Source organism: Neodiprion lecontei, chromosome 6 (genome assembly GCF_021901455.1).
Source record: "Neodiprion lecontei isolate iyNeoLeco1 chromosome 6, iyNeoLeco1.1, whole genome shotgun sequence".
Lineage (NCBI taxonomy): Eukaryota > Metazoa > Arthropoda > Insecta > Hymenoptera > Diprionidae > Neodiprion > Neodiprion lecontei.
The window spans coordinates 31672054-31697132 of NC_060265.1; the positions used below are offsets into that span (position 1 = coordinate 31672054).

Below are 25079 nucleotides of genomic sequence, written 5' to 3' on the forward strand. Positions count from 1 at the left end.
CTCTTTACATTGTTTTTTCACTCGAACTATATACCGTTCAATGATAGCCAATCTAAAATGTACGTGACATTCACTATACACATACATCGATCTTATCGCCAAAGAGAAACATTTTGATAGATCTTACATACGGGTAATATTCTGAGCGTGTGGGGAGCATGCATGAAATTTTAGAAAGATAGCTCCAATCAAACTGATGATATAGGATTCACATTATAATAATAACAATAATACAATAATGAGTTATATACAACAGTAACGGTAATTAGGGCTGTGCATGTACCAGAATTCTTCGGATCGGGTCGGCGAAAAAGTATTGATTTCGGGACGGTTCCCGGGATTTCCGAAAATCCGTAAATATCCGAAAACTTAGGGATTCCCGAAAATGTTGGGATTCTCGAAAATATCATATTTTTAAATTTTCGGAATTCCCGTATCCCCCGATGAAAGGTAATACACTTTTTACTGAAAATAGTGATCTCATTTAGATATACTATTCAGCATTAGTATATACAAAGATTTCGGGTTTCCCGAGCATTCCGGGATCGCCAAATAACCCGTTCCGAACCCAAACGTTTTTCCCAAGATTTCGTGAACTCGCATAGCCTTGGCAGTTACATATAAAAAGTTAAAAAAAAGTGTAGAGTCTCATTGGATATTTTAGAGAAGGACGTCAAAACCGAGGAAAAAAAATCCTAATTTATTCACGTATTGCTATATTTGCGAAAGCTAACCATATTCTTAACAAAATACGGTGCAATCGTTGTTATTCCTAAATTGAAACAAGTCAATAGTACTGTCCTTTTTCGCCTCATTACAGCAAGATAGGATGCACCCGTCAAAGTCGCTTTGCCCTATTTTATTTTTTTTTCATCCTCTATTTTGCAAAAACAACGTGTTAACAGTGCCTACAGCTAATATCGGCCTCGCTGGACCCCGGTTCAATATATTGCAATTTCATTTATTTGTTTAAAATATATTTCTAAGATATGTTCGGCTACTGAAGCACTACTTGAATCCAAGCGCAAACGATTCATTGTTAGGCAGTCTATTTCACGAAAGCGGTTCGGCCAACGGAACATCGAATATCACGACTAATTCTAAATTTGTAAACGGTTTACGTGCCTTGTGGTAAACGAGCTTGGGGATTTCCAATTAACAATAACGTTCACGGTAACCGTAGCGGCCAATCTTTATGCAAAATGGATTCTATAACGTTGAATTTGAATTTCGTTCGTCAAAGGTACTTCGTACAATAGTGACCGAAAGTTTGGCAGTCCTGAACCCTGTACAACCTCAATGGCAATACACTTATCGAGTTGTGACTCATCCTGTCTCCTCCTCCTTCCTAGTGTATGTGGTCAGAGCCGGGCGAAGTGGGCTCCGTCGGTCATAGTTGACCCACTGTACAAACGAATGGGATTTAAAAAAAATATCGGTAACGCTTGAAAAGTATTTTTAGACCAAAGGAAAACAAATTACGGTGTAAAAATCGGTCTAACGTTATTCCTTTCTTACGGGGCCCACTTTGCCCGGACCTCTCTTACTCACATATACCACACGTACGCATACAGGGATGTAACCTCTTCTCTTGTACTTGAATCCCACTCTCTCGCAGCTAAAGCCCCGATCGTAACCACTTGTTTTGTAATATGCGTATGATGTATATGCAGATACATACAGCGTACACTAGTATAATAGCGGATGATGTCTAGGACCACCGTCTATACTACGGGTGAATGTAATCTGTGCAATCCTTAGCCTCGTTCTCATCACAAGCCTCTGTCTCGGTTCGGTGGATTCGGTCAATTGCTCTCTAACACTCGCAGTCAGCAGAGTGCAGGTTGCTCGTCGTTGTGGCGAATGAAGAATCTGAACAAAGAAAATCGTGTCCTAGGGATCTTGCTCCTCGTTCTTTGCGAAAACACTGTCACCAAATGAAAATTTCTCGTCGAAAGTGTTGATAGGATGAATGACATGGATTTCAAGGTAATTGGATTGGCGTTGCGGTAAGTATCACTTATACCTACTATATTATGCTAATGTATACTGTATACATACATTCCCTTTTTTCACGTCTACACATCGTCTAACGTAAGGATAGCGTACGCTTGTGCTTGGAATTATCAAATCACTTTTTAATTGATCATTAATATAATTTAAAATCATATTCATCTTACACTGTGCAAGGTAGTTGCTTGAAGAAATAAAACCAGTAGCGTTATTTAACGGAATATGTTTAAAAAGTGGGAAAAAATTTCGGTACATCAGACCTAATCTGAAACCTTTTGATTCAGCGAGTCAAAATATGCAGAATAAGCACCAGAAAATGATTACTTGTATGATACGCTTGATTGACCTTTTTCTGTTTTTGACGGTGTTTTCAACATGCTGATGCATTCATGAGAAGCGTACTGTATTGTACATACGTATTACCCCATACGCATAGATAAATCTCAAACTGTCAGTAATGAAATTACGCGAAACATTGAAAAGTTTTGATCCGTTCCAAATGTACACTAATCACGATCGATCCAGGCTTCATATCTTTTGAATTACCACAATTTTAACCCGTAAAAGTAATTTGTAATTTTGAAAACGAATTCAATTTTCACAATTCAGCTTAAACACCGTTCAGCTTACACTCAGTACATTTGAAACGTGGTACAATGCACCGATATTGCATCTCTTAACGTATCATCCATCGTTGTGAAAAAATGTGGTCTGCTAGATTTGAATCCCTACGCATGAATCTGTGTACGGAAAATTCTTCGCGATCCTATAAGCGTCAGCTGCTCTATTTTTTTGATCAGCTGAAAAGAATTTTTGTGAATTATTGCAAATCTTAGGAGTAACCATTTGGAGAATGTTCTATTTCATCAATGTTCCGTAATGGCTTCATCAATATACCTATGTATAGGTATACATATACCTACACCTACACACATATATACGAGGACAGCTTCGCCTCCCTGCGCGCTCCGCGCGCCAACCACCATTATCGAGTTTTGATGGAAGAGTGGAGGGAAGGCGGTAAGGGGTCAGATTTTTTTAGGTATAGGGATGTATATGTGTAAAGGGTTAAGTGTTGAAGCCCTGATTTCTAGATGGATGTATATGCAGAAGGTGAAGGGTCAAGTCTTCATAGGTGTTACTGTAGATATGTAGGGTAAAGGCTTGAATCAGTATAGCTATAATCGTATATACGTAATGTTAAGGGTTAAATCTTCACATGTATAGTAGTATATACGTAGGGTAAAGGGTTAAATCGTCATAGCCATGAGGGCATAAGCGTTGTAAAGGTCGAAGGTCGAAAGTTGAAGCTCGTAGATCAAAGGGTGAAAGGTTAAATAGGGGGAGGGCTGGCGGTGGATGGAATGGCTGGGGTGGGGAAAGGGAGGGTGAAGGGAATCTTACAAGGTATAAGGGCATATACGTGGGTTCGACGTTAAATCTGTAAGATCAGAGGGCATATACGCAGGATCCCTGACACGGCGGCGGCGAGATATCTTTATAATATAGAGAGATATATACATATACATATTAGGATGAGCCAAAGATTCGTCAAAATTGAGCGTTCGACCTTGAGATGACCTGCAAAGATCAAAATTTTCAATGTCCAATGTTATATGCGATCGTAGAATTTTCCGTGCTTTATATTTCCGGTGGCAAAAACACGGGTTTCCATTCATAAAATTGGCCTCACCTTGAAATTACCTTATGGGGTCCGAACATCCTGTGATTTTCGGAAAATGGATTTTCCCCCCTCGTATAATTAAATTTGAACCTTTACCTACAATTAAGGCGATCGCCAGCGTTAAAATTCGCAGAATTGCCGAAGTTATAGGTATTCCTTGGTGGCATGCTTTCCGTGTGATCAGGGTGGTCCGACCCATAATAGTCCTTGTCAGGGTAAAATCCGTGGACTGGAGAGCCAGAGAAAATCCCGGTGTCGTAGTATACATCATATTTTATACGACTCAAAGTTTTAAAGCCGTTCAGCCGTCCTCGGTTTCGTTTTATTGTTAATCGCCCCATGCTGAATGCTCCGAAACTAAGCAAGATACGAAAAAGTGTTTCACACAAAATATTCATGGTTCGATGGGGCAAGGAACATGAAACTATTGGATTCTTGTAAGTGAAGCCATCAAAGTCATACGACGGTCAACTTGCTTTTTCCAAATGGAACAGTGTGTGTTTTCCGTCAGCATCTACAAGGGTGTCAAATTTTGCATTGAAAAGAACGAGCCGGTCAAGTTGCTATAGAGCAAGGTACCGGTAACTAATTGATAAAAAATAAATAAAATACGATACAAACAAATCAATTGCCCTTTATCTAACCTCGCAGACACCAGATAAAAAACCATCCTGATAACTTTGGGTATTAGATTAGAATACTCGAGTCCGCAAGTAATTCCACGAAACCGATGAATTACCGGTACCTACCTTGCTTCGTAGCAGCTCCACCAGCTCATATCTCATCACCGGTCGAGTTCAAGTGATAAGTACGTAAGTACTGTTTAACGCTCTTTCAAATGGCGATAAAAAAGATAAACTGTTCCGTTCGAAAAAAGCAAGTTGACCTTCACGTGACCTCGGCGGCTCCACTTGCAAAAAAACTGATGCGTTCACGTTCTTTCCCACATCGAACCTTGATTATTTTGTAAGAAACATTTTTTCGTATAATATCTTGTTTAGTTTCGGAGTAATCGGTCTGGGTCGATGCAGAAAAGAGAAGAAGATGGTAATTAGTAGAAGAGAAACAGTGGATCTGGCATCTTCGACAAAGCTGACAATAATTCGTTTCGCTGCATGTGAACGATATACCCATAGATATGTATGTAAAAAATGCAACTAGGTACCTATATTAAACTGAACAACCGTAACTACCAAATATCAGTACCTTGTTCAACGTAGCTAGTTCTATATCACTCACAGTTGGCTTTTGACCATTTCGGTGCTTGTGCACGGGACTCTCCTACCCGTACGTATGCTACAAGAGCTGGGTAAGCGCGCCAACGTGTTGAGCGCACGGTACGACCAGATGGAGGCTGGCATACTTGCCTCGAAGATTCACCTGACTCAGGGTACACCTGCTTGGTATTTAGGAGCATCACATACGATCCTTCCGGAAGTCAGAAATCTCACGCACAGGGCAATTCGATCAGAAACCGTTGCGATGATGTTAGTGGCAGCTATGAATATGACACCGCACGAGGCTGTCGCGATCCTACCTTCAATGGGACCGGCCGCATTCGGACTATGCGACAGCAACTCTGAGGAATTTTTCGAAATAATCGAGAGTTGTGAGAGTACGATTTGTCCGAGTAGGATGAAGTACAGAAGCCAGTCGGGTCGGTGTAACAACCCCAAACACTCCAATTGGGGTACTGCTTTTGAGTCATATGTCAGACTCTTGCCGGCTGAATACGCGGACGGCGTATCGCTTCCCCGGTTCTTGAATCTCCCGAGTGCCCGGGATGTATCGCTGGGTGTCCACTCAGGTCTACCGGATCAGCCACATCCACATTTGATGGCCCTGGCGGCGTTATTCGGTCAGTTCATCGCGTACGATTTGTCTCACACACCGAAGGTCGAACTGCCCGACGGAACGAAGCTCAAGTGCTGCGATGTCAGCTATGAACACTTTCATTCCGAGTGCTTTCCTATAAAGACTGGCGACAACACGGCGACCCACTGTATGGAGTATACACGGTCGGCCCCGGATCCCGGAAACATCTCCGAGGTATATTTCTAAATGCACTGTATTTACGTACATACATACATATGTAGGGAAAAGTGAGCTATATCGTATAACTCTCTAAGAAATGATGGACGTATAGGGTAAGCAGTGTATGTCCCATTCCCCGAAAAGCAGCTCTGGTACAAAAACCTAGCTTGTGCTAAGTACATTAAAGTGGAAACCTTCAATAAAAATTCACTTTGTACTTTAGAAACAACCAAAATGACAATGTTCATTCAAATGAGTACCAGCAACAATACCCTACCTTCAAAAAAGTAGTGAAATCAAAATCCTTACTGGCAAGTACATCTGCACTTCTTCGCAATTATAATAAATGAACACTACAAATATAGAATTATGGACGAAATTAAGAATTCGGGGTTAGATGTATTTGAGGGGCCATTTTATTTGTCATGTGATAAAACTACTTTTGAATTGCATGGAAAACGACCCTGGTACCCCAGAGGGCTCTGCAGCTTTTATTCTATTACGTGTGTCTTAAACTCCACGGGTGGAGCTATTTTCAGTGTACATACTCATATGCCGTATATGTGTACAGTTCAAGCGTATGTCATGTTATCCATTCTGAAAGTCGACTAGACGACGGTCGACGAAAATTCTTGACTGAAATGACAATTTCGACGACGTTGGAAATATTACAACTGTTATATCTGGTCTCTCGGTGCACCGATTGCATCGATATATAGCTTAAATGAAAGCTCTCGGAAATTACGTTTCAACTAAAATTGTCAAATGTCGTCATTCATCATGAGAGGAGAGAAATATGTGATGACATTTTCGCCATACAGGCCACAAGCTTCTCTTCGCGGTAAAGGAGGATATGTACGTTGGCTCGCGCGCTGAATTATTATTTATTATCAATGAACTTAATGCGAGGAACGACTGTTCCTTTTCACAGAGTGGAACGATTTACCTAGCGGCGCGAGGTAGCCTACTTTCCCCTACATACCTATATTGTAGGAAGAGAATAGATATATCATAAGGAATCTGGGTGCGAGCTTTTTTTATAGCTCACCCAAAATTCATGAAAACACCTATATATTATACTTTTGACATACGATTTCAAGTTTCATACTGTGCAACCAATGTATTTCATGAATGCAAGTAATTTACAGAAAACGATTTTTCCAAAGTATTGTACATGTACGCACGATAGAGCCATCTAAGATTGATTAATGTAATCACCACACATTATATAGGGCTGTAGGTTAGGGCCGCGACAGCAAATAAACCAGGCAACATCATACCTGGATCTGTCTTCGGTCTATGGAATTTCTGATTCGAAGACGAGAGTACTGCGCTCAGGTGTCGGAGGCCGCCTGAAAACGCAAAGGAAAAATTTACCAATGCCCTCTGCAATACCGGGCAGCTGTCGGAGTGATATCGCAGCGTTTCCGTGCTTTTACAGTGGCGATGCCCGTGTCAACGAACATCCGGGTCTCGCTCTCATACACCTTCTCTTTATTCGAGAGCACAATAAGGTGGCAGCTCGACTCGAGTCCCTCAATTGTCACTGGAATGATGACACGTTATTTGAGGAAGCTCGGCGAATCGTGATTGCCCAATTACAGCACATCACCTACAACGAATTCCTGCCAGTTGTCCTAGGCGAGTCTGCGCTTGACAGGTTCGCATGTTTATCATTCGTGTATTCAAAACGTTGCCGCATGTAGAAAAAAACGTGCAGCAGTTCGGTTGATGTAACTGCAATTTTTCTACAAACCGTTACAAGCAGTCACAAGCAATAAACATTTTCGATGAATCGCGTTGATAGATTATTTGAAAACGAAGAAGGTCAGAAAGGAAGTTTCAGAGTTTTTCGAATCAGAGTCAGTTTGACGAAATTTGGGTAGACGAAGGCTGCGTGAGGCACTTACGGAAACGATATGATCATGCAGGTCATATTGGCACATTTCCCTCTTCTGGTTCACCTATCGTTGAAGAAAATATCTCACTGCTTGTGTTGCCCAACAATAAAGAAATAAAAAAAAAAAATGTTGTTCGGGGCTAAGTGAGATGCCTCCAAAAAATAGAGAAAACATTTAAATCAATCTTTAGCTTGTCTCACTTTGTTCCGGGTATCCCATTACATTCTGCTCCTGTGTCTCCTATATTACGCTATGTATGTCAGCGGTTTAAGATTGTAGCTAATAATGTGATATGAGAACGTCTTCAACTCGCACTTTATCATAGATTCCTTATCGGGGGTACGGAAAGAATGATTTTGTTCATATCGACTCGAAATAGTCATTGGAAAATTATATTTCATGACAATACTGACAACATTTCTTGTGTAAACGGAACTATGGTCAGTTTAACATAATAAAGGAGAGATTGATGCAGCGTGCAGCACTCGAAGCTCATGAAAAACTTGGTGGAGAAACATTTTATTAACCTTTTACTACATTGAACGTGGGCCACTCTGCCGCGCAAGACACAAAAACGTGTTTTTCAAGAACTGATGTTTTTATTCACCTCATAAAGTGAAACATGCAAGATAAGTTTAATTAAACAAGAATAGAAAAATATAATTGGAAAAACCATAATCATGTTCTTTCCTTAAATGCCCCACTTTATCGCTAACTACTCTGTATACATCTATGTAGTAGTATAATAGTCATGACTGCTGAAAAGCTTCTCTTCCGTGATGTCGCGTCTAGATGGAATCTTCGACTCAAGGTGGAAGGCTTCTTCGGGGGATATCAACCGCAGACAGATGCGACATTGTCAAACGCGGCTGCTTCCGTGGGTCTTCTTTTCGTCGCAGCAATCACCCCCAAGACCATCGATCTGGTTGATACGCGATCGAAAAAGTTCGTCAAGTTTGGCGAAAGATCTTTACTTTCTTCGTTTTACGCACCGCAGGAACTTTATGAAGCCGGTGCAATTGATCGACTGATCGCCGGGGTAACAGGTGAGATAGACGAGAAATAGATTTAAATATTCATCGATCCTGCAGCCAAATAACATAGTTGTAAGTTTTAAATATCGACGGCTATCAATATGCATGAACCAAGAATGACGACGATGGCTGAAATTCTTATCTACAGACTTCAAGTCCGACGGCAGAAAAAGAAAACCGCATTAAAACGTATGAGAACTATACAGGATTTGAATAAGTTTTATATGGTTATTGATATTCGTATGTCTTTTCGTATATTTAAGGAATCTTTTCATATGATTTATCATAATCCGAATCATGACAAATGATGATTAGTCAGTCTGAAATTTTGCATAGAGCGGCGTTATTGGGGTGAACGTACGTGGTGAACTCGGTTTAAAGTAAAGCGAGAATGAATATATCAGTCTTCCTCTCACCATAATTCATCGCGAGTCCGAAATTTGCACAAACGTTATTTTAATACGTGATTTTAAGTCTATACAAAGCAGAATAATGACCGCAACTTGCAATACGAAAAATTGTTCAATAGCAGTTTTATAAGGCAAGGGTGAAAGGTGCCACTAATTGTGGTCACTGCGTGATCTTCGGCCAGACGTGGGAAGAGTTTTAATAGCTTCTGGTACTATAGTTCCATATATTTTCTATAATTTAATTAATTACAAGACATCGCACCCCGGCGAACAGGATGACACAACTCAAAAATTAGCATTTTTGAGTTGGCGCTATACTTGGATTTGAAAAGTTCGAATCTACAAGCTTGAAAAGTGTCTTTTCTGTAGTTAACAAATTTTCCGACAAAGAGCAGAGAACTGCAATATGTAACTTTCATAAGCGTCCAAGGGTTTTACTCATATTAGTTTGCTTCTACTGAAAAATCACAATTTTTTAGTTGTGTCACCCTCGTCGCCGGGGTGCGAAATATATTCTAGATTAAGTACTGGACAGAACATTTTATTACTAAATTGTTTGAAAACGAAATTTTACAGTGACCAAATCTGACCAAACAATTTTATACGATTTGTAGCGAAGCCTTCATTTAAGGTATGTACTGTACACGACCACAAGTAGATCAAATGTTGATGCCATATAGTACTCAGTTGGCCAATTAAAACCAGATATTGATAGGGCACCATGCTGAATTTGGTCTATGAACAATGCGTTGTGGATCTTGTAACGAGCGCTGACATACGAAGTTACGTTGATGAGAAATGATGGGATTGGAAAATAAAACTAAATATGCATACATTTGTATGATTATTTCATCGGCACCTAATTGAATGAAATTCTGTTTCGAATACAGCTAGCCACTCTAGGAAACCTATGCCTCCCGGACTCAACGAAATATTTCTTGGACGATACTTCCACGACGGTAAATCTTCGGAGAATCCGATCGATCTTGTTGCGCAGCTCATTCAACGCGGCAGGGATCACGGTCTACCGCCATATACGAAGTGGAGGACATTTTGCGGAATGCCTGACGTCAGTACCTTCGCGGATCTCCGTGGTACGATATCCGTCGAAGCTATACGGAGGTTACGCCTCATATACGGGCAAGTATAAACAACTAGAGTATTTACTTTGCCGAGCGTTCACGACTTTCCGTTATTTCATGACACAATACCTGCAATGCAACGTCGAAATCTAAGGGGAGTCTGTTATTAGTCTGTTTATACGACATGTAATGAAAAACACGAACGAGGTAATCGCATCGGACGGTATAGGTGAAGGTGAGAGTGTTACGGAGCCTGAATAATCCAAATCGCACGAATACGTAATTAAGCAGGTATTTTATACATACTTACACTGTAGTAGAATGCATTCAGCGTTCCGTTCATGATGAGCGTCGCATGTCCTTGGCATTATCGGGCTCTGTCTTACATCACCGTCTCACCGTTTACATTTCTCCTATTCCGTTTCATGTTACCATGTAACGGAAACCAGTGGCCTTAAAGGATTACGTGGGTCTTTAACTTTCAAAAAATCCATTGTTTCTATAAATTTTTTCTAATAATAGTAAAAGAATCATTTCAATAAAACGTAAGGTACATAACGGAATAATGTTTGAACTATATTTTGTAAAATTTTTATCCAAAAATGTTGAATATTCTGTCGTTCCGAAGTGGTTTACGGAAACCCAGTATTTTCGCGGTGGACTCTATAAATGATCCTGCTAGTTTCATCTGGAATCAAAAAACCAAATATTTTCTGCTAGTAGGTGAGCATAGCTAGAGAAAGAACGAAGGGATTTTTTTCGTCGATCACAACTTGTTCTACAAGGCAATGCATGGTGTAAAGTATACCTAAAATTGTACGTTTTTGCAAAAAGCTGTACCTATGATTCAAATTAAAATTTGTTTTAAAAATCCATCGTTCATTTTCTAGCTTATATACTCACCTACTAACAGAAAATATTTGGCTTCATAATTTCAGGTGAAGCTAGCAGGAATTATTGTGTTCACTGCGGAAATACTAGGTTTCTGAGAACCACTTCGCAAGGACTGAATTTGCTAAATTTTCAGATAAAAATTGTACGCAATATAGTTCAAATATTATTCTCTCGTATGCCTTAAGTTTGATTAAAATAAATCTATTATTGTGTTGGAAAAAAAAAAATTATACGACAAATGGATTTCTTGAAAGTTAAAGACCCACGTAACCCCTTAACACGATAGTTGCACGTATAAATTCCATTTGTCAACGAGACGTGGATCGACATGCGGATCCTGCGAACTTTCGAATTTCTCGACAAGATGTTTGGCAATATTACATATATGTCATGATTATACGTAATATCAACCAAAAACGTCATAAATCACGAAAGAATATCATTAAATAGGAATTGGATCGATTCATCCGTAGTAAAAATTATTCCTCGCAGTACTCAGGTACTGAAATACGCGTTTCACATTTAAAAGTGTCACGTACATACACACATACCATAATCAGTCAGTATGTTTCGCAGAACGTACCTATTCACGTTACATTCGGTGTATCAGGTAAAGTAATGTATTGTAAACGTTCGAGAAAAATGAATATTCAATATGCTACGGCGAGACGTGATTTCGTAAAATAATGATGTGAGGAAAGTTGTGTCACCGTAATTTTCGATATACATATTTAGTCGGTACAACATGTATATCAGTTACTGTATTATTCAATATTATCCTCCTTCTACGAATTTGGTGCATTACCGTATTATCAATTAATTATGGTCATGAATTAAACTTGAACACTAAATATACCAGGTGTTTGCGAGTAAACGACACAATATGTTGGGTTGCCCACCGCTACGGGAATCAGATATCGGTAAAACAGACCTACCCATCACAGAACCCTTCAGTATAGGTCAAACAGTGAAATTCCGCAATAGCGGACATCTTTGGGACTAAAAGTATTGTTCGTTATTGTGGAGTGTCCGCTATTCAAAACAATATTAACGTGTAAATTGTGCTTCTGGAGACTTTTAGACTGTCCGTTGTTGTGAGGTGTCCGTTAAGAGAAGTTTCACTGTAAACAACGAAACAACTGCTTGGCCAAATTAACACATCTTGTCAACACGGACAATTTCAGCTCATTCGTGAGGACTTTAAATGCGTTGCCTAGTTTGAGGCGGCGGTTAACAACATTCCTTCAATAAGTTACTACGTAAATTTAATTCAATATGCCATAGTATGAGTGCTAGTGCTTACCGATCATTTGTCTATTTTAGTGATAGACTCCCATGTTTTGAATTTCTACCGTAGGAGTGTCAAGGATGTCGACCTCGTTACCGGAGCCTTCGCAGAGGCTCCCATTGAGGGATCCATAATAGGTCCAACATTTTCATGTCTACTCGGTCGCACGTTCAGAAATATTCGCTTCGGTAAGATCTCTACGTGTATTCAAAGAGGGCCTGTGGACTTGAGTACTTAATTGGAGTAGTAATTATTCACTTATTGTTAGCATGTTTTTACCTTACCCTCATGCCCTATAACTACAGGTGACAGATATTGGTACGAGAACGGAAATACACCCGGAGCTTTTACATTGGAACAGCTGGAAGAAATACGCAAGAGCTCCATGGCAATGTTACTGTGCAACAACGGGGATCATCTCGAACAAGTGCAGCCAAGATCCTTTATCTTGAGCGATCCTTTCTTGTGAGTTTGCGTATTCATCCATCAATGACCGCTCTACTGTCATTTATGTCTCCTGGTCATGCACTGAACTCGGTTACTATATTAATCACATCTTGTACAACCAAGTGATGAATTTATATATGTATACTTGAACTGAAATACTTTCTAAATGAGTTTAACTTGACCCTACAGAAACCCAGTTTCCAACTGCTCAAGGCTGACTAACTTGGACTTAACACCTTGGAAGGAGAGATTAACAGGGAACGACTTGACTTAGTCCTATGCAAACGCTGTGTACTTCAGTTCGTGTCGCGGAATATCCATATTGATGAAACAAAGTGATTCTGTACATAAATGAGTTGCTTAGAAGCAATTGTTTTATGTTAAATCAATAATTTTTCAGTTGTTTATAATACCCTCACTGAGAATTCATTCCCTTATAGCTATGAGTTATTTCAATCAGTATAAATTGATTAGCTTCAATACGCATTAAGTCAGACTTGTATCAAAATATGATGCAGGTGGGCGTACTGTTTGGAACTTTGAACGATAAATTGAAGTGTGCATTAAATGCTTTTTTTTTTGTACACCGCGTACCTGAAAGCTAATATCTGTCAATGCTTCTAGTCAGGTACAGCAGTGCAGCATTTTGAGTGTTGCAACGATTGCTCCCGCACCGCAAGCGTGTTCTAATTACAAACGATAGCGTGACCAATTCTACAGCACATAATTAACAAGTAGGGTGTAGGGTGAGCTGTGCAATATCAGCCGTACAAGTAGTATAATGTAAACATTTTTTTATAGTCGTCTGTACAGAATAAGGATTATTATTAAACAATAGTTCTTTACCTCATAGAATCTGCAACAATTCTTATGAAAAATGTGCAGTACTGCTTGAACTCAAGTTCTCTTAATAGGTGCCGTGCCATCAAGTTTTTAATTTCTGTCAAATGATAGAAAAGTCTATCACACTGTATAAGCAAATACAGATAAAATGCTTGACACTTTCTACGTCAGGTCGAGAAAATAATGTTGATGTTGAAAGCGACATTTTCAATGAATTCCAATATCCCATGTCTCAAAATTCAATATCTATATAGCTTGATAAGTGTTCGCAGTACAGATTAGTATAAAGTGTTCCGTAGCAAGGCTGTTTCAATTCACAATTTTCGGCCTACATATATAGGGTTTCGCAGTTCTCGTATATCGATTATCTAATGAATTTTGAGACAACTTAAATGTTTGCGATTTTCACAAATGTCACTTTTGAGATCATGTCTAGCACTACCAGCAATACAATATAAATTCTTTGTGTCATAATTATTTACATTGCGGCTAAAGTAATAGTAACTAATTGTTTGAATGTTACTTTCTACAATACATTTTTTACATCCAATGAACCTCTGTATAATCGAATGTTCGAAGGGAGTTTGATGCTTTCACTCATAAAAGTTGTAAAAAACCTCATCTGAATCAGTGAAATAATTCGTGCGGTGAACATCCGATGCAAATCCTTTGAACCAGCCTCGAAAAGTGAATCGTTCAGAAGTTGACTACTTTTTGCGAATGGGCGCGGATTTAATCTTCCAAAAACGAACGAAAAGCTCCGAAAGAATTCTAACTAATGTGACTCTCAGGGTCGAAAACTACCTCTGAGGCCTCGAGTCACCCTATTACGGTCAATCTCACCTCAGTTAAAGTGCGAGTTAATCGAATTTAAAGGTCATCCAATTACCAATTCCAGGGTAATAAGGTTCCTGGGTATCCATCTCGATCGAAAGTTAATTTGGAGAACCCATATAGATTACAACCGGGCCAGGGCTCACAAGGCTATGTCAATCTTAAAATTCATTTCCAGCTTCACCTGGGGAGGTCATCCCTCCACCATGATAACGGTATACAAGTCACACCTCTCCTTAGTTCCAGTACTGCCGACCGTGACGTCACGCAATCAACTACGAACTGCGTTCCGTTCTTACTTCGAGTAAAATCGGAACGCTACACCGAGGACGCGGCCATCTCTCAAGTACTGCAACTGCCTCACGTCCCAGACATGCCCAGACAGCAGTAGTCGTAGTCAACAAACGTCACAAATTTCATGACCTCTCTAACTGGCGGCAGTAAGCTGTCGCGCGATTTCGGAACGCGGTTTCCAGTACTTGCAGTACTGCGAGTATGTTTCGGAATACGCCCGTATAGTTAAAGGCTCGCTGACCAGCGGTCAGCAGCAGTGATCGAGCAAAGCGCCGTCTTGACCAATTCAACATAGCTCTTCCCGCCATACGTCTATCTTCTTTGACTGAGTCTATGTGCTTAGCATGGGACAATACTAGGCTCACTAGGAGAAAAATATACACTGCTCCAATAGGGAATTCGCTATAATTCTCAACCTCATCCAGGGGTTCTTCTGTCGGCTAATATCTTAGCTAATATCAATGATAATAATGTGGAACAGGTTAGATCGTAATTATGTGAGCACTCAGATTCTGTAAGAGGAATTTTAGTGATACATATGCTGGCAACACTGCTAGTAACTTCGTACAAGAGTGTGTAGAGGTTGGCAACGAGGACAAGTAGAGTGGTGAGAGTAAGGAGGAACGGACAAGTGTTGTCGACCGGTCGTTTGCCACGAAGGACTGATCTTATAAACGTCGAGAATAATCCTTAGAACTATGTCTCTTGTCAGTTGTTACGTTAAGTGTTTCTAATAATAAAACTTAACATTCATAGTCATCGAGCTACAAACTGAGTGAGCCATAATAACCTACCTGATCCGACACCAAAGCAATTCGCTAACACATAGTTAGATTTTAGTGCTTGAGCATCATGTAGTAACTTTCGGTTTATTGTTAAATTCTCGTACTGATATTGGGGACCATGGAATCTAACGTGAAAACATTGTGGTTGGTCGCGTCAAAAAAAAGAGAGCGCCACTGTAGTTATCAGCTGGGACGAACACCGCTCGGAATCTCGAAAATGAGGTCAGTATATTTTTGACCGTCAACGTGACTATACACTCGTAACACTTTCCAAAATGTTCATTGGCGACGTGGATAAACACAGTGATTGAGTATGCACAGTGTACATATGTTCATGTATGCGTACAGTACAGCATTTCGACACAATCTAAAAATCAAAGTGCCGAATCTTCCAGAAGTGTTCGTTAGGTCGAGATGCTACGGACATAACGCTCTGTAGAGGTCACATACCTCAAAAATGCAAGCGTCGGTGTTGTAGCGATACGTTCAGGGTATTCACAAAACCCAGGGACGCCACCCACCGAGGCATCCGACGTGCCCATAGAGATATAAGAATAGAGTACGTGAGTCAGCCGATACGACCAGTAGCGGGATTCTGTAACGGTTGAGGGAGAAGGCCACATAAGAACCGCAAGGAACATGCTTGTGAGGTGTGATGCTAGGGATGAAAACCCTAAAGGACAGTAAATCAAAAAGGCAAGAGCCGCGCGAAAGTGACAACGAATGGACAGGAGTTGTTAAAGTGACGTGCTAATAACTAACTTTTAGATAAGTGCTAAATACATGCTGCATGCCAAGGTGGACAATTACCGAGGTAAACAAACAGCAGTAGTTAATAGGCCGCCGGAATATCTGCGTCAGTAAATACTGGCGGCAGTGGGTCACGGGCCGTACGGCCTTAGCCGATGGTGTGTGACGGATAACGAGGGACACCGAGTGCGGGCTGCCGAACTTGCTGCGTCAGTGAATTCCGGTGCGGAGCAACGCACGGCAGGCCAGATGTGAGTAACACATTATAAGGTGAACCTTACATTTATATTTATAGTTAGACTTTGAGTAGCTAGTTACAATACGGGAAGGAACAAATGGTAACTAACATTACTACATTAAATACTAATTAACATTACTATAGTACCATTACCACTAGTGATATGAATAAGTGTTAAACACATGCTACATGCCAAAGTGGACAATCACCTTGGTGAACAAACAGCAGTAGTTAATAGGCCGCCGGAATATTTGCGTCAGCAAATACCGGCAGCAGTGGGTCACGGTCTGGGCGGTGTCGACCGGCGGCGAGCGACAGGCTAGTTAGGGACATCGAGCGCGGGCTGCCGAACTCTCTGAGTCAGCAAACTCCGGTAAGCAGCAACACTCGGCAGGCTAGATGCAAGTAAATCGTAATGACAATGTAAAAACTACATTTAGTTAGTGAATAATACTGATACTAGATGGTCAGCAACCATAGGAATGGGCGTAAATAGTAATTAACATTACTAGTAAAAACAGGTCTAGGTGTAGGAGAAATAGTAATTCATGTTACTATAATATGAGTAATACTGTCGGCTAATATATGCGACAGTACTTTAAACCCCAGGATAGGTGTAGACAAGCCGGCGCGGAACCCTTGCGTCAGCAAATTCCGCGCCGGCAGCAGGTCGCGTGCTGTGTGTACGCGGAGTAGTACAGGCAGACGGCAGACAAATAGCAAGTAATAAATAATAATTGCTTGACAGCACTGTAGACCAATACGCTATGCGTATAATATAGGGAGTAGTTAACAAATAGCAAATAATTGGTAAGAAATATTGAGGGCAGTAATAAATAGCAAGTAGCACTACCTTATTATTATTGATATGCAACAGTACTGTAATCACAGGACAGGTGCAGACGGGCCGGCGCAGAACCCTTGCGTCAGCAAACTCTGCGCCGGCAGTAGGCCGCGTGTGGTACGTACGCGGAGCAGTACGGACAGGCGGTTGACTAACATTAAATGATGATTGCTATAACAAATAGTAAATAATGCCAACAAAATTAGGTGTAGGAGACTAATAACAATCATCATACTGTTAGAGAAAAAATGATGGCAGGGACGACGGTTGGTAACGGCGAGGTGCCAGAGTCGGGCGCGCGGCATTCGCGGCTCGATCACGTGGCTTACCAACCACGTGATCTGGTCGTGGGGCTGGCGGAAGCACCCCACCTCGAGCAGTTCGCCGCGTACCGTCCGAGAGAGAACGTGCGAGTGAGAAGTGAACGTGCGAGCAAGGAGGCGAGTACGACCCACGATTGAGTGGAGGGATCGCGACCCCTCCATCTCAACGGTGCCTGTGTGGCCGGAATTCTCTGTGTGAGAGCCGTGGGTACGTGTGTGTTTTCTGTGTGAACGATGAGTGCAGTTGCGCAATTACAGTAAGCGGGAGGAAGACCGCATGCCGACGACGCCATTTTGTAAGACACAACGGGACGAGATAAAGCGGAGCGCTCAGTCTCTCTTTCTGGCCAATTGTACGGCGAAGCCGAATAACTTCCCCTATCAATTGTAATACCATGGTTAACGTTATTTGTTTTTTTTCAAATCCGTTAAAGAGAACGAATTCTTGAAGTACAAATCCCCTCCCCAGATCCGACCGCCTATGCGTCGATTCGGAAGTAAGTGTTGATCTCTTCAAAAATACTATAATTGCTTCAATAAGTAACAAGTAATTGTAATAAAACGAGGTGCAGGAATAAATAGTAAGTAACACTATTGAAGATATAAATTTGAAAGTAAGTAACACTACCGTAATGGTAGGACAAGTGTGGGCGGGCCGGTGTGTAACCCTTGCGTCAGCAAATTCCCCGCCGGCAGTAGGGCGCAAGCTGGATGTAAGCGGAGTGGTACGGGAAAGCGGTTGACTGCTTTAATGAGTAGCAAATAATTGTAGAAAAAAAAGTAGGTGTAAAAAAAACTAAAAATAAATAGCAAGTTACGCTACGTTGAATAAGACATAGACATGGATACTAAAGGTAAGAGCGATGGGAGCGGAGGGGTGGCCCTGACGAGCTGGCAAGGAGCATGCGATAGCAAGTTCCGCGACGGCAGGGGGACAGGCCTCGTAATGGTGAGAGAGGCTATGAACTATCCGATGACATCCACGAGAACAACCTGGATGTCTTTTGAAGATTTCCCGTTCGCCGCTGGAAAAAATGAGGTCAGTTCAGGTTAGGTTAAGTTGAGTTGGCTTCGGTTGAGTTGAGTCGGGTCGGGTCAGACTAGGTCAGGCTTAGGTTAGGTTAGGTTGGGTCAGGCTTGGGTTAGGTTAGGTTAGGTTGGGTCAGGCTTAGGCTAGGTTCCCCTACGTCGGTTGTCACCTTGTCGTGGTGTGGGGGCTTGGCGGTCGCAATGAATCTAGTGGACCCAATGACCAGGGCTTCAAAGTCCCTGGGCAAAGGCGAGACCAGATGAGCGACTACCACCAAGCACAACCGGCCCAGCCACCCGCGGTTGGGTGAGGGAATGGCGATGAATGAATGGGAAGCGAATGAATGGGATGTGGTCGAGACCTCTGAGGATATTCCTCCGAGACTAGCCAAGGCCGGACTAGTAATCCGCCAACCAGGGCTGCAAAAAATGTTTGTACCTTTCCTGTGGGTTTCTAGGAATCCGCAGGTTTGAAGTGGGAAAACCGCTATTTGCAGCTGGCTGGAGCCAATCGGAGGGTTGAATCTTGGGTTCCGGGCGCATGCGTGGAGGATTACCTGGTCAGTATTTCCTCATACCCGAAGCTGGTAGGGTATTTCTGGCAAGGTCTTACCCGAATGGGGGCCTACCCTGGCTCGGATTGACAGGGGAATCCCCCGGACGGCAGACCCTAAAGAGGTAAGGGGGGAGGGGGGGATCGCATGGATAGGGCTGACCACCCGACAAGCTGAAAGCAGCTTCCGTGCGAGTACGGGGTGAGGGTTCTTTCCGGCGGGGATAGATGCTGCACCGCGGTGCAGCTGCCATGATGGCCGAACCGTCGTAAGACACAATCTACACTAATATGGATAACTTGAACAAAACAAACACAAGGAAAACCAACGAAGAGATGGAGTTCGAGGTGTTCGAGGTTGACCCCTTCGCGAGAAGGACCAGCCTCCGTAGGTCACCACCACCGCCCAGGCGGGTCACCACCTCGGAGCTGCAGATGAGGGAGCCGGCGCCTGTCCAGACGCCACTCATCCTCATCGATGCAGAGGCGTCGAGGGAGGGTGCGCAAAAGGGCGCGGCCGCGGCGAGGGGAGCGACTGCAAAAGCCAGGGGCGCGGGGGCAAGGACGATGAGCTGCCCCGGGGAGGTAAGCCTGGCCACCCACAGCGGACAGGAGGTAAGCGACAGGGAATCGCTGAAGGACCTGATTACCCTGATTGAGGGAATGAAGGCCTTTACGGTGGCCCACAAGAACACCCACGTCGCGCTTAAAGAGGACGTGGCCAAGGCGGCCATAATCATCAGGCGAGTCGAGCGTGCCTGGATCAAGATGGAGGAGGAGGTGGCCGGAACCAGAGTGCCGCGGGAGACCGGGGACAAGGCCACACAGACGGGGGTGCGGAAGCTGCAGCAAGAACAGCAGCTGAAGGAAGCACCAACCAGCAAGAGGAAGGAGATCTCTCCCTCAACCGGAGCCGCGGAAAAGAGGCCGCGCCCGGAAGAACGGGTAGAGAAACCCCTTCAGGAGGGCTGGAGCGAGGTGGTCAAGCGAGGCCGCCGCAAGACAGCCGCCCCAGCGCCGGCAGCGCCAGCGGCATCGACCAAGAACACGGCCGCGGCCCCCGCCAAGGAAAGGGGACCAAGGCCCAGGAAGCCTGTCAGGCCGGATGCCGTCCTGATTAAGACGGAAGCGGGGAAAAACTACGCGGAGGTCCTCAAAAGGGTCAGGGGCCAGGTGGACCCCGACAAGGTAGGTGCCTTCATTACAGCAGTCAGGAGGACCAGAGGCGGGGACGTCCTCCTCGAGCTCAAGGGCTCAAGCGGGGCGCAGGCCCTGAAGAAGGCCGTCGTAGAGACTCTGGGCGGACAGGCAAAAGTGTCAACGCTGGAGCCGACTATGACCATCGAGGTCCGGGACCTCGATGAAATCACGACGGCAGAGGAGACCAGGGCGGCCCTCAGCAGCGCCCTGAAAGCACCGTTGGAGGGTGAGATCAGGCTGAGGAGCGGCTTCCGGGGCACGCAGACCGCGCGTATGCGCATCCCAGAGCGGACTGCCCGGAAGCTACTGACCATAGGAAAGGTCAAGATCGGCTGGACCGCCTGCCGGATCCGCGAGAGGATCATGGTGGACAGGTGCCACAGGTGCCAAGGCTACGGGCACCATGCGGCACAGTGCCTGGGAAAGGACAACTCCCTGGCCTGCAGAAAGTGCGGGGAGGCTGGCCACAAGGAGAAAGAGTGTCCAAAGACGGCCCCTAGGTGCATCTTATGCGCCAGCAATGGGGCGAGGGTGGACCACTTCTCCGGAAGTGGGAGATGCTCTGTCTTTAGGAGCGAATTGAACAAGGCCAAACTTCGGCACGGCAGGCGAAGTACAGCGGGGGTCGCCAACACCGTAGTAGCGGATAGGGATAGTGTGGAGGCTGTGATGCTCTCCCCCACCACACTGGGAGTCTCGTTCGGGCGGAGGCTCGATTTCAGCGCTCCAGCATGCCAGGAGTAAGGAGGAACACCAGCACGGGATCCGGGGGCAGGCCTGGGGTAGTAATACTCCAGGTAAACCTGAACCGGAGCCGGGCCGCCCAGGACCTGCTGACTCAGACCGCCATGTCTATGGGGGCCAGCATACTGCTGGTATCTGAGCCTAGCGGGGCCGGGAAGCAGGGTAGCTGGCTGGTGGACACGAGGGGGGACGCGGCTATCCTTGGGACGCGTAACCTGACCTGCAGCCTGACACTGGGTGGTAGAGGCGAAGGCTTCGTGTGGGCGAGGGTAGGTAGCACGAGTGTCTTCAGCTGCTACTTCTCGCCCAACACGTCGACGCAAGCCCTGGAGATGCGGCTGGACGGCCTCGAGGAGGCAGTCAGGGCGGCTGGGAGCAGGATCCTCATAGCAGGCGACTTCAACGCGAAGTCGCCGCTGTGGGGATCCGATAGATGGGACGAGAGGGGCGAGATCGTGTCGGAATTCCTGGCCAGACTCGACCTCTGGCCCATAAACACGGGAGACGCCCCAACCTGGAGCAGGGAAGCCACTGGCGCGAAGTCGATCATCGACATTACGGTCGGCAGCCCCGGAGTAGTAGCCGAGGTACAAGGATGGACGGTCCTCGAGGAAGAGAGCCTGAGCGACCACCGCTACATCTGCATGAAGTGGGTGGCGCACGGTGGAGCTCAGGCAATGGACAGAGGCGCCAGCCAGCGGTTTAGCTGTCACGAGCGCCGCACATTTACCCAAAATGTAACATTACCGATCATAACAATTCATCATTATTATTATTTTTTTAGAGACAAGGAAGCATAGGTTTAGTTAGTACACATAAAATATTTTATCATAACCAGTTCGTGGTATAGCCAAGCGCAACGGCGTAGTTGGACAGCCAGCAACGTCAGCGTCTTCGCGCCCGCCGGATCCCGGGTGTAATCAACACCAGGATGAGGCGAGCGCGAAATCACGCGCTTCGAGGATGACCGTTGCGAGGCGAGCCTTTGTTTTAAATTGCAAAGTCAGCATAAATTCGCTCGCCGCCCGACGTTCCAAGGGGTGTCGGACGAGCGAGCGAAGACAGTCCCGTTAGAGACAGCATCAAACCAACATCTACGGAATCAGGCTCCTTCAGAGCTGTCGAGTAAAGAGTTATCAGTCTTGGGTCTCCGACGATCACAGAGGGAATTCCCTGTAAATCTATCCGCGGTCATTCAAGCATCTCGCGTCGCGACATCAGTCTGTGAAGTTAGAATTAAGCGCAACAAGCAAAGCCACGAACTTAATCAAGCCGTGTAGTACGTAAGTGAGTGAGTGAAGGTGTAAGCTTCGGCACCTTCGAGGCCGAAGCCGAATCCACAAGCGAGATCGAGAAAGAGCGAGAACGTGAGTAGCGTAAGACTATACTGTAAGCTTCCTTGTCTAAATATCGCTGCTTCTAGTTATTCCATTAAATATTTCCACTTGCTTCCATTCAAAATTGATACATAATAATTGAAATCCTCCAAACCATTTCCCACGGAACGCCCTGTAGAGGACGTTCACCCCCGAATCCAACAAAAAAATAAATAACAAACCTCGTTAATAACCAAGAGGGTAAGTCGTCGCGTGCGAGACCGCTCCGCACGTGACAGACTAAACTGGTGTCAGAAGTGGGATTTAAGGAGGTGACTTTCCTTGGGAATTGGAATCGAGGATTCGATTTTGTGAAATTTAAAATCAAAAATTTTTTCGAATTTTTTCTTATCTTTAACAAAAGAGGGAGTCGAACTATACGTAATAGAATCGCTTATCCTTTCGATATCCTTCCCTACCCCCTTACTTATCAACATGCCAAATCACGCTCAGGCCAGAGACGCCGCCGATGTGACGGCCGACCTGGTCGCCAGTGTCTCCACTATGGTGGAAAATTTGACTATTCAAAATAATTTCGCGAACATTCCCGAATTTGACGGGACGAATATGCCGTTACGAGATTTTTTGCAAGACATCCAAAACGCGTCCATGTTCGTGCCAGCCGCGGCAGAACCGCAGTACCTCGGCGCAGTAATATCGCGATTACGCGGGGACGCGCGAAACTGTATCTACGGCGAGAAGATCGAGAGCATGGCCGGGTTAGTGAAACTGTTAAAGAATCGACTCGCCCGCGGACACACCTACGATTACTATACAGAGGCGCTGATGACGGTCCGGATGAAACGCGATCAAACCATCGGGCAATTTTACGACAAAGTCCGAATTTTGCTAAGCGGCGGAAGAAGCGCGTACAAGTCATACTTTGGCGTCGATCCGCCAGAATTGAACCGGGACCCGCTTCATCGAATCGCGCTAGGTTCATTCATAAAAGGGTTGCCTACCCATATCGGAGCCGCGGTAGATTTGCGAGAGCCGGAAAGTCTCGAAGTAGCCTTCCAAATCGCCGAAAGGCTAGCGCTTCGAAGCAATCAATGGAAAGGAATTGAGTCGAACCAGGAGGAAATGGCGCGTGTTCTTTACGCTCGCTATAACTCCCGAACTCCGTCGCCGACGGCTCGGGAAGGTAGACCGATGTCTACTTATCGAAGCCAGTCACCACAACCGGCTACAGGATTCTTTTCTAAACCCGTGCAAACGTCTGATAACCGCGAGACTGCTACGGGAAGGTCATATACTAGTCCGTTAACACCTTGCGGATATACACATTGCTGCAAACAAACCAGGTGTTGCCCGTGCTGCCCGTTAATGCAACAGTCATCTCGGGGACGTTCCCCGCAAAGAGAGCCTTTAAACTGCCCTGGGGCTCGCCGGGCAAATTCCCCTGCGGGCCCGAGCGGAGTGAGCGAACCGAGTCGACCCCGAGAACACCAACAGTCAGTGAGGTTCCTGGAGAACGATGTCTCGTTCTCTGGACCCCCACCGACCAGGAGAGCCCAGTAGTCGAACTAAGTGCTCCCGAACTTCGTAACAGGAAGGGAAAATTCTTTCTTGACACGGGTTCATCAGCCAGCTTAGTTAAACTAAATGCCCTCGATCCAGACTTAATTGTAAACACTGACGATAAAATATGGGTAACAGGATTAGAGGAATCGGATATTCCGACACTCGGCTCAGTTGTCCTCCATATCTCTGAAAAACCAGCTAAGTTTTATGTGTTACGAGACCTGCCGCTGAGAAGCGATGCGCTAATCGGTAAACCTTATTTTTTCGCGGAAAAAGCCGAAATTTCGTTTCACCATAATACTTTAGTTACCTCAAGCGATCCCATCCGACCTAAGCGTTTCATAGGTCTACCTCCTTCCGACGCAGAACCCACAAAGCGCGTATTAGCGGCGAAAATCGCTTCGGAGAAACGAAGTTATAAACTGCGCGCGCGTACGAGTGAGCAAATAAGCATCCCTTTAAAGAACGAAAATCTAAAGGAGGGATACTTACCGCGAATCGAAACTCAACCGGGTGTGTTTATCGGAGAAGGTATCGTTGCTCCTACGGGAGGATCGTGCTATGTCTTAGCAATAAACACGCTATTCGACGATGTCGAATTAGAAATCGAGCCTCAGGAACTCGAAGACTTTGAGCACTATCGGGAGAACGGCTATTGGAGCGACGAAAGTTCCGACGGTAGCGGTGTAGAAACTACTCCGCCGACGGATCGAGTAGAAGCCATAGTTAAATCATTGCGATTAGATAGGCTCAACGAGGTAGAGCGCGCACATGTTATAAGTCTCATCGAGGAATACCCTCACATGTATAAGCTACCAGGCGATAGATTGCGATGCACGGATCAAGTTCGCCATCGGATCCCGACGGTGGACGAGCTCCCGGTAAACGCAAAACAATACAGATTTCCTGTAGTATATCGGTCGGAACTGGAGCGGCAAGTTGAGAAAAAGCTAAG

The 25079-nt window shown here is 44.5% G+C and overlaps 1 protein-coding gene and 1 long non-coding RNA gene across 10 annotated transcripts; one reads left to right on the plus strand and one right to left on the minus strand.

Moving 5' to 3' along the window:
- Window positions 1-1387: 1387 nt before the first annotated feature.
- LOC107225386 (peroxidase) lies at window positions 1388-13637 on the plus strand. Of its 9 annotated transcripts, XM_046742699.1 has the most exons (9): window positions 1728-2009; window positions 4939-5746; window positions 6964-7391; window positions 8425-8678; window positions 9967-10216; window positions 12237-12299; window positions 12410-12528; window positions 12646-12805; window positions 12977-13637. In XM_046742699.1, the coding sequence occupies exons 1-9, from the start codon at window positions 1969-1971 to the stop codon at window positions 13059-13061; spliced, it is 2208 nt and encodes a 735-aa protein (XP_046598655.1). In that variant the 5' UTR covers window positions 1728-1968; the 3' UTR covers window positions 13062-13637. The 9 variants fall into 9 exon arrangements, 5 of the variants coding, with proteins under 5 accessions (XP_046598657.1, XP_046598659.1, XP_046598658.1 ...); XR_006904857.1 differs by lacking the exon at window positions 12977-13637 and having other exon boundaries at window positions 1389-2009; window positions 12237-12311; window positions 12646-12668; XR_006904858.1 differs by lacking the exon at window positions 12977-13637 and having other exon boundaries at window positions 1389-2009; window positions 12237-12304; window positions 12646-12658.
- LOC124294956 lies at window positions 8533-10631 on the minus strand. The gene is made up of 2 exons (XR_006904861.1): window positions 10469-10631; window positions 8533-8717 (listed from the first exon to the last, which is right to left on the minus strand). It is a non-coding gene; the product is annotated as an uncharacterized LOC124294956 (long non-coding RNA).
- Window positions 13638-25079: the final 11442 nt, after the last annotated feature.

What these genes read in the sequence shown, in the direction of transcription:
- LOC107225386 (XM_046742699.1), top strand. Translation starts at nt 1,969, where the DNA reads ATGAATGACATGGATTTCAAGGTAATTGGATTGGCGTTGCG. An exon ending in CGGTTAACAACATTCCTTCA is followed by an intron (nt 12,300 to 12,409) that starts ATAAGTTACTAC and finishes TTTCTACCGTAG; the next exon opens with GAGTGTCAAGGATGTCGACC. An exon ending in ATCTTGAGCGATCCTTTCTT is followed by an intron (nt 12,806 to 12,976) that starts GTGAGTTTGCGT and finishes TTGACCCTACAG; the next exon opens with AAACCCAGTTTCCAACTGCT.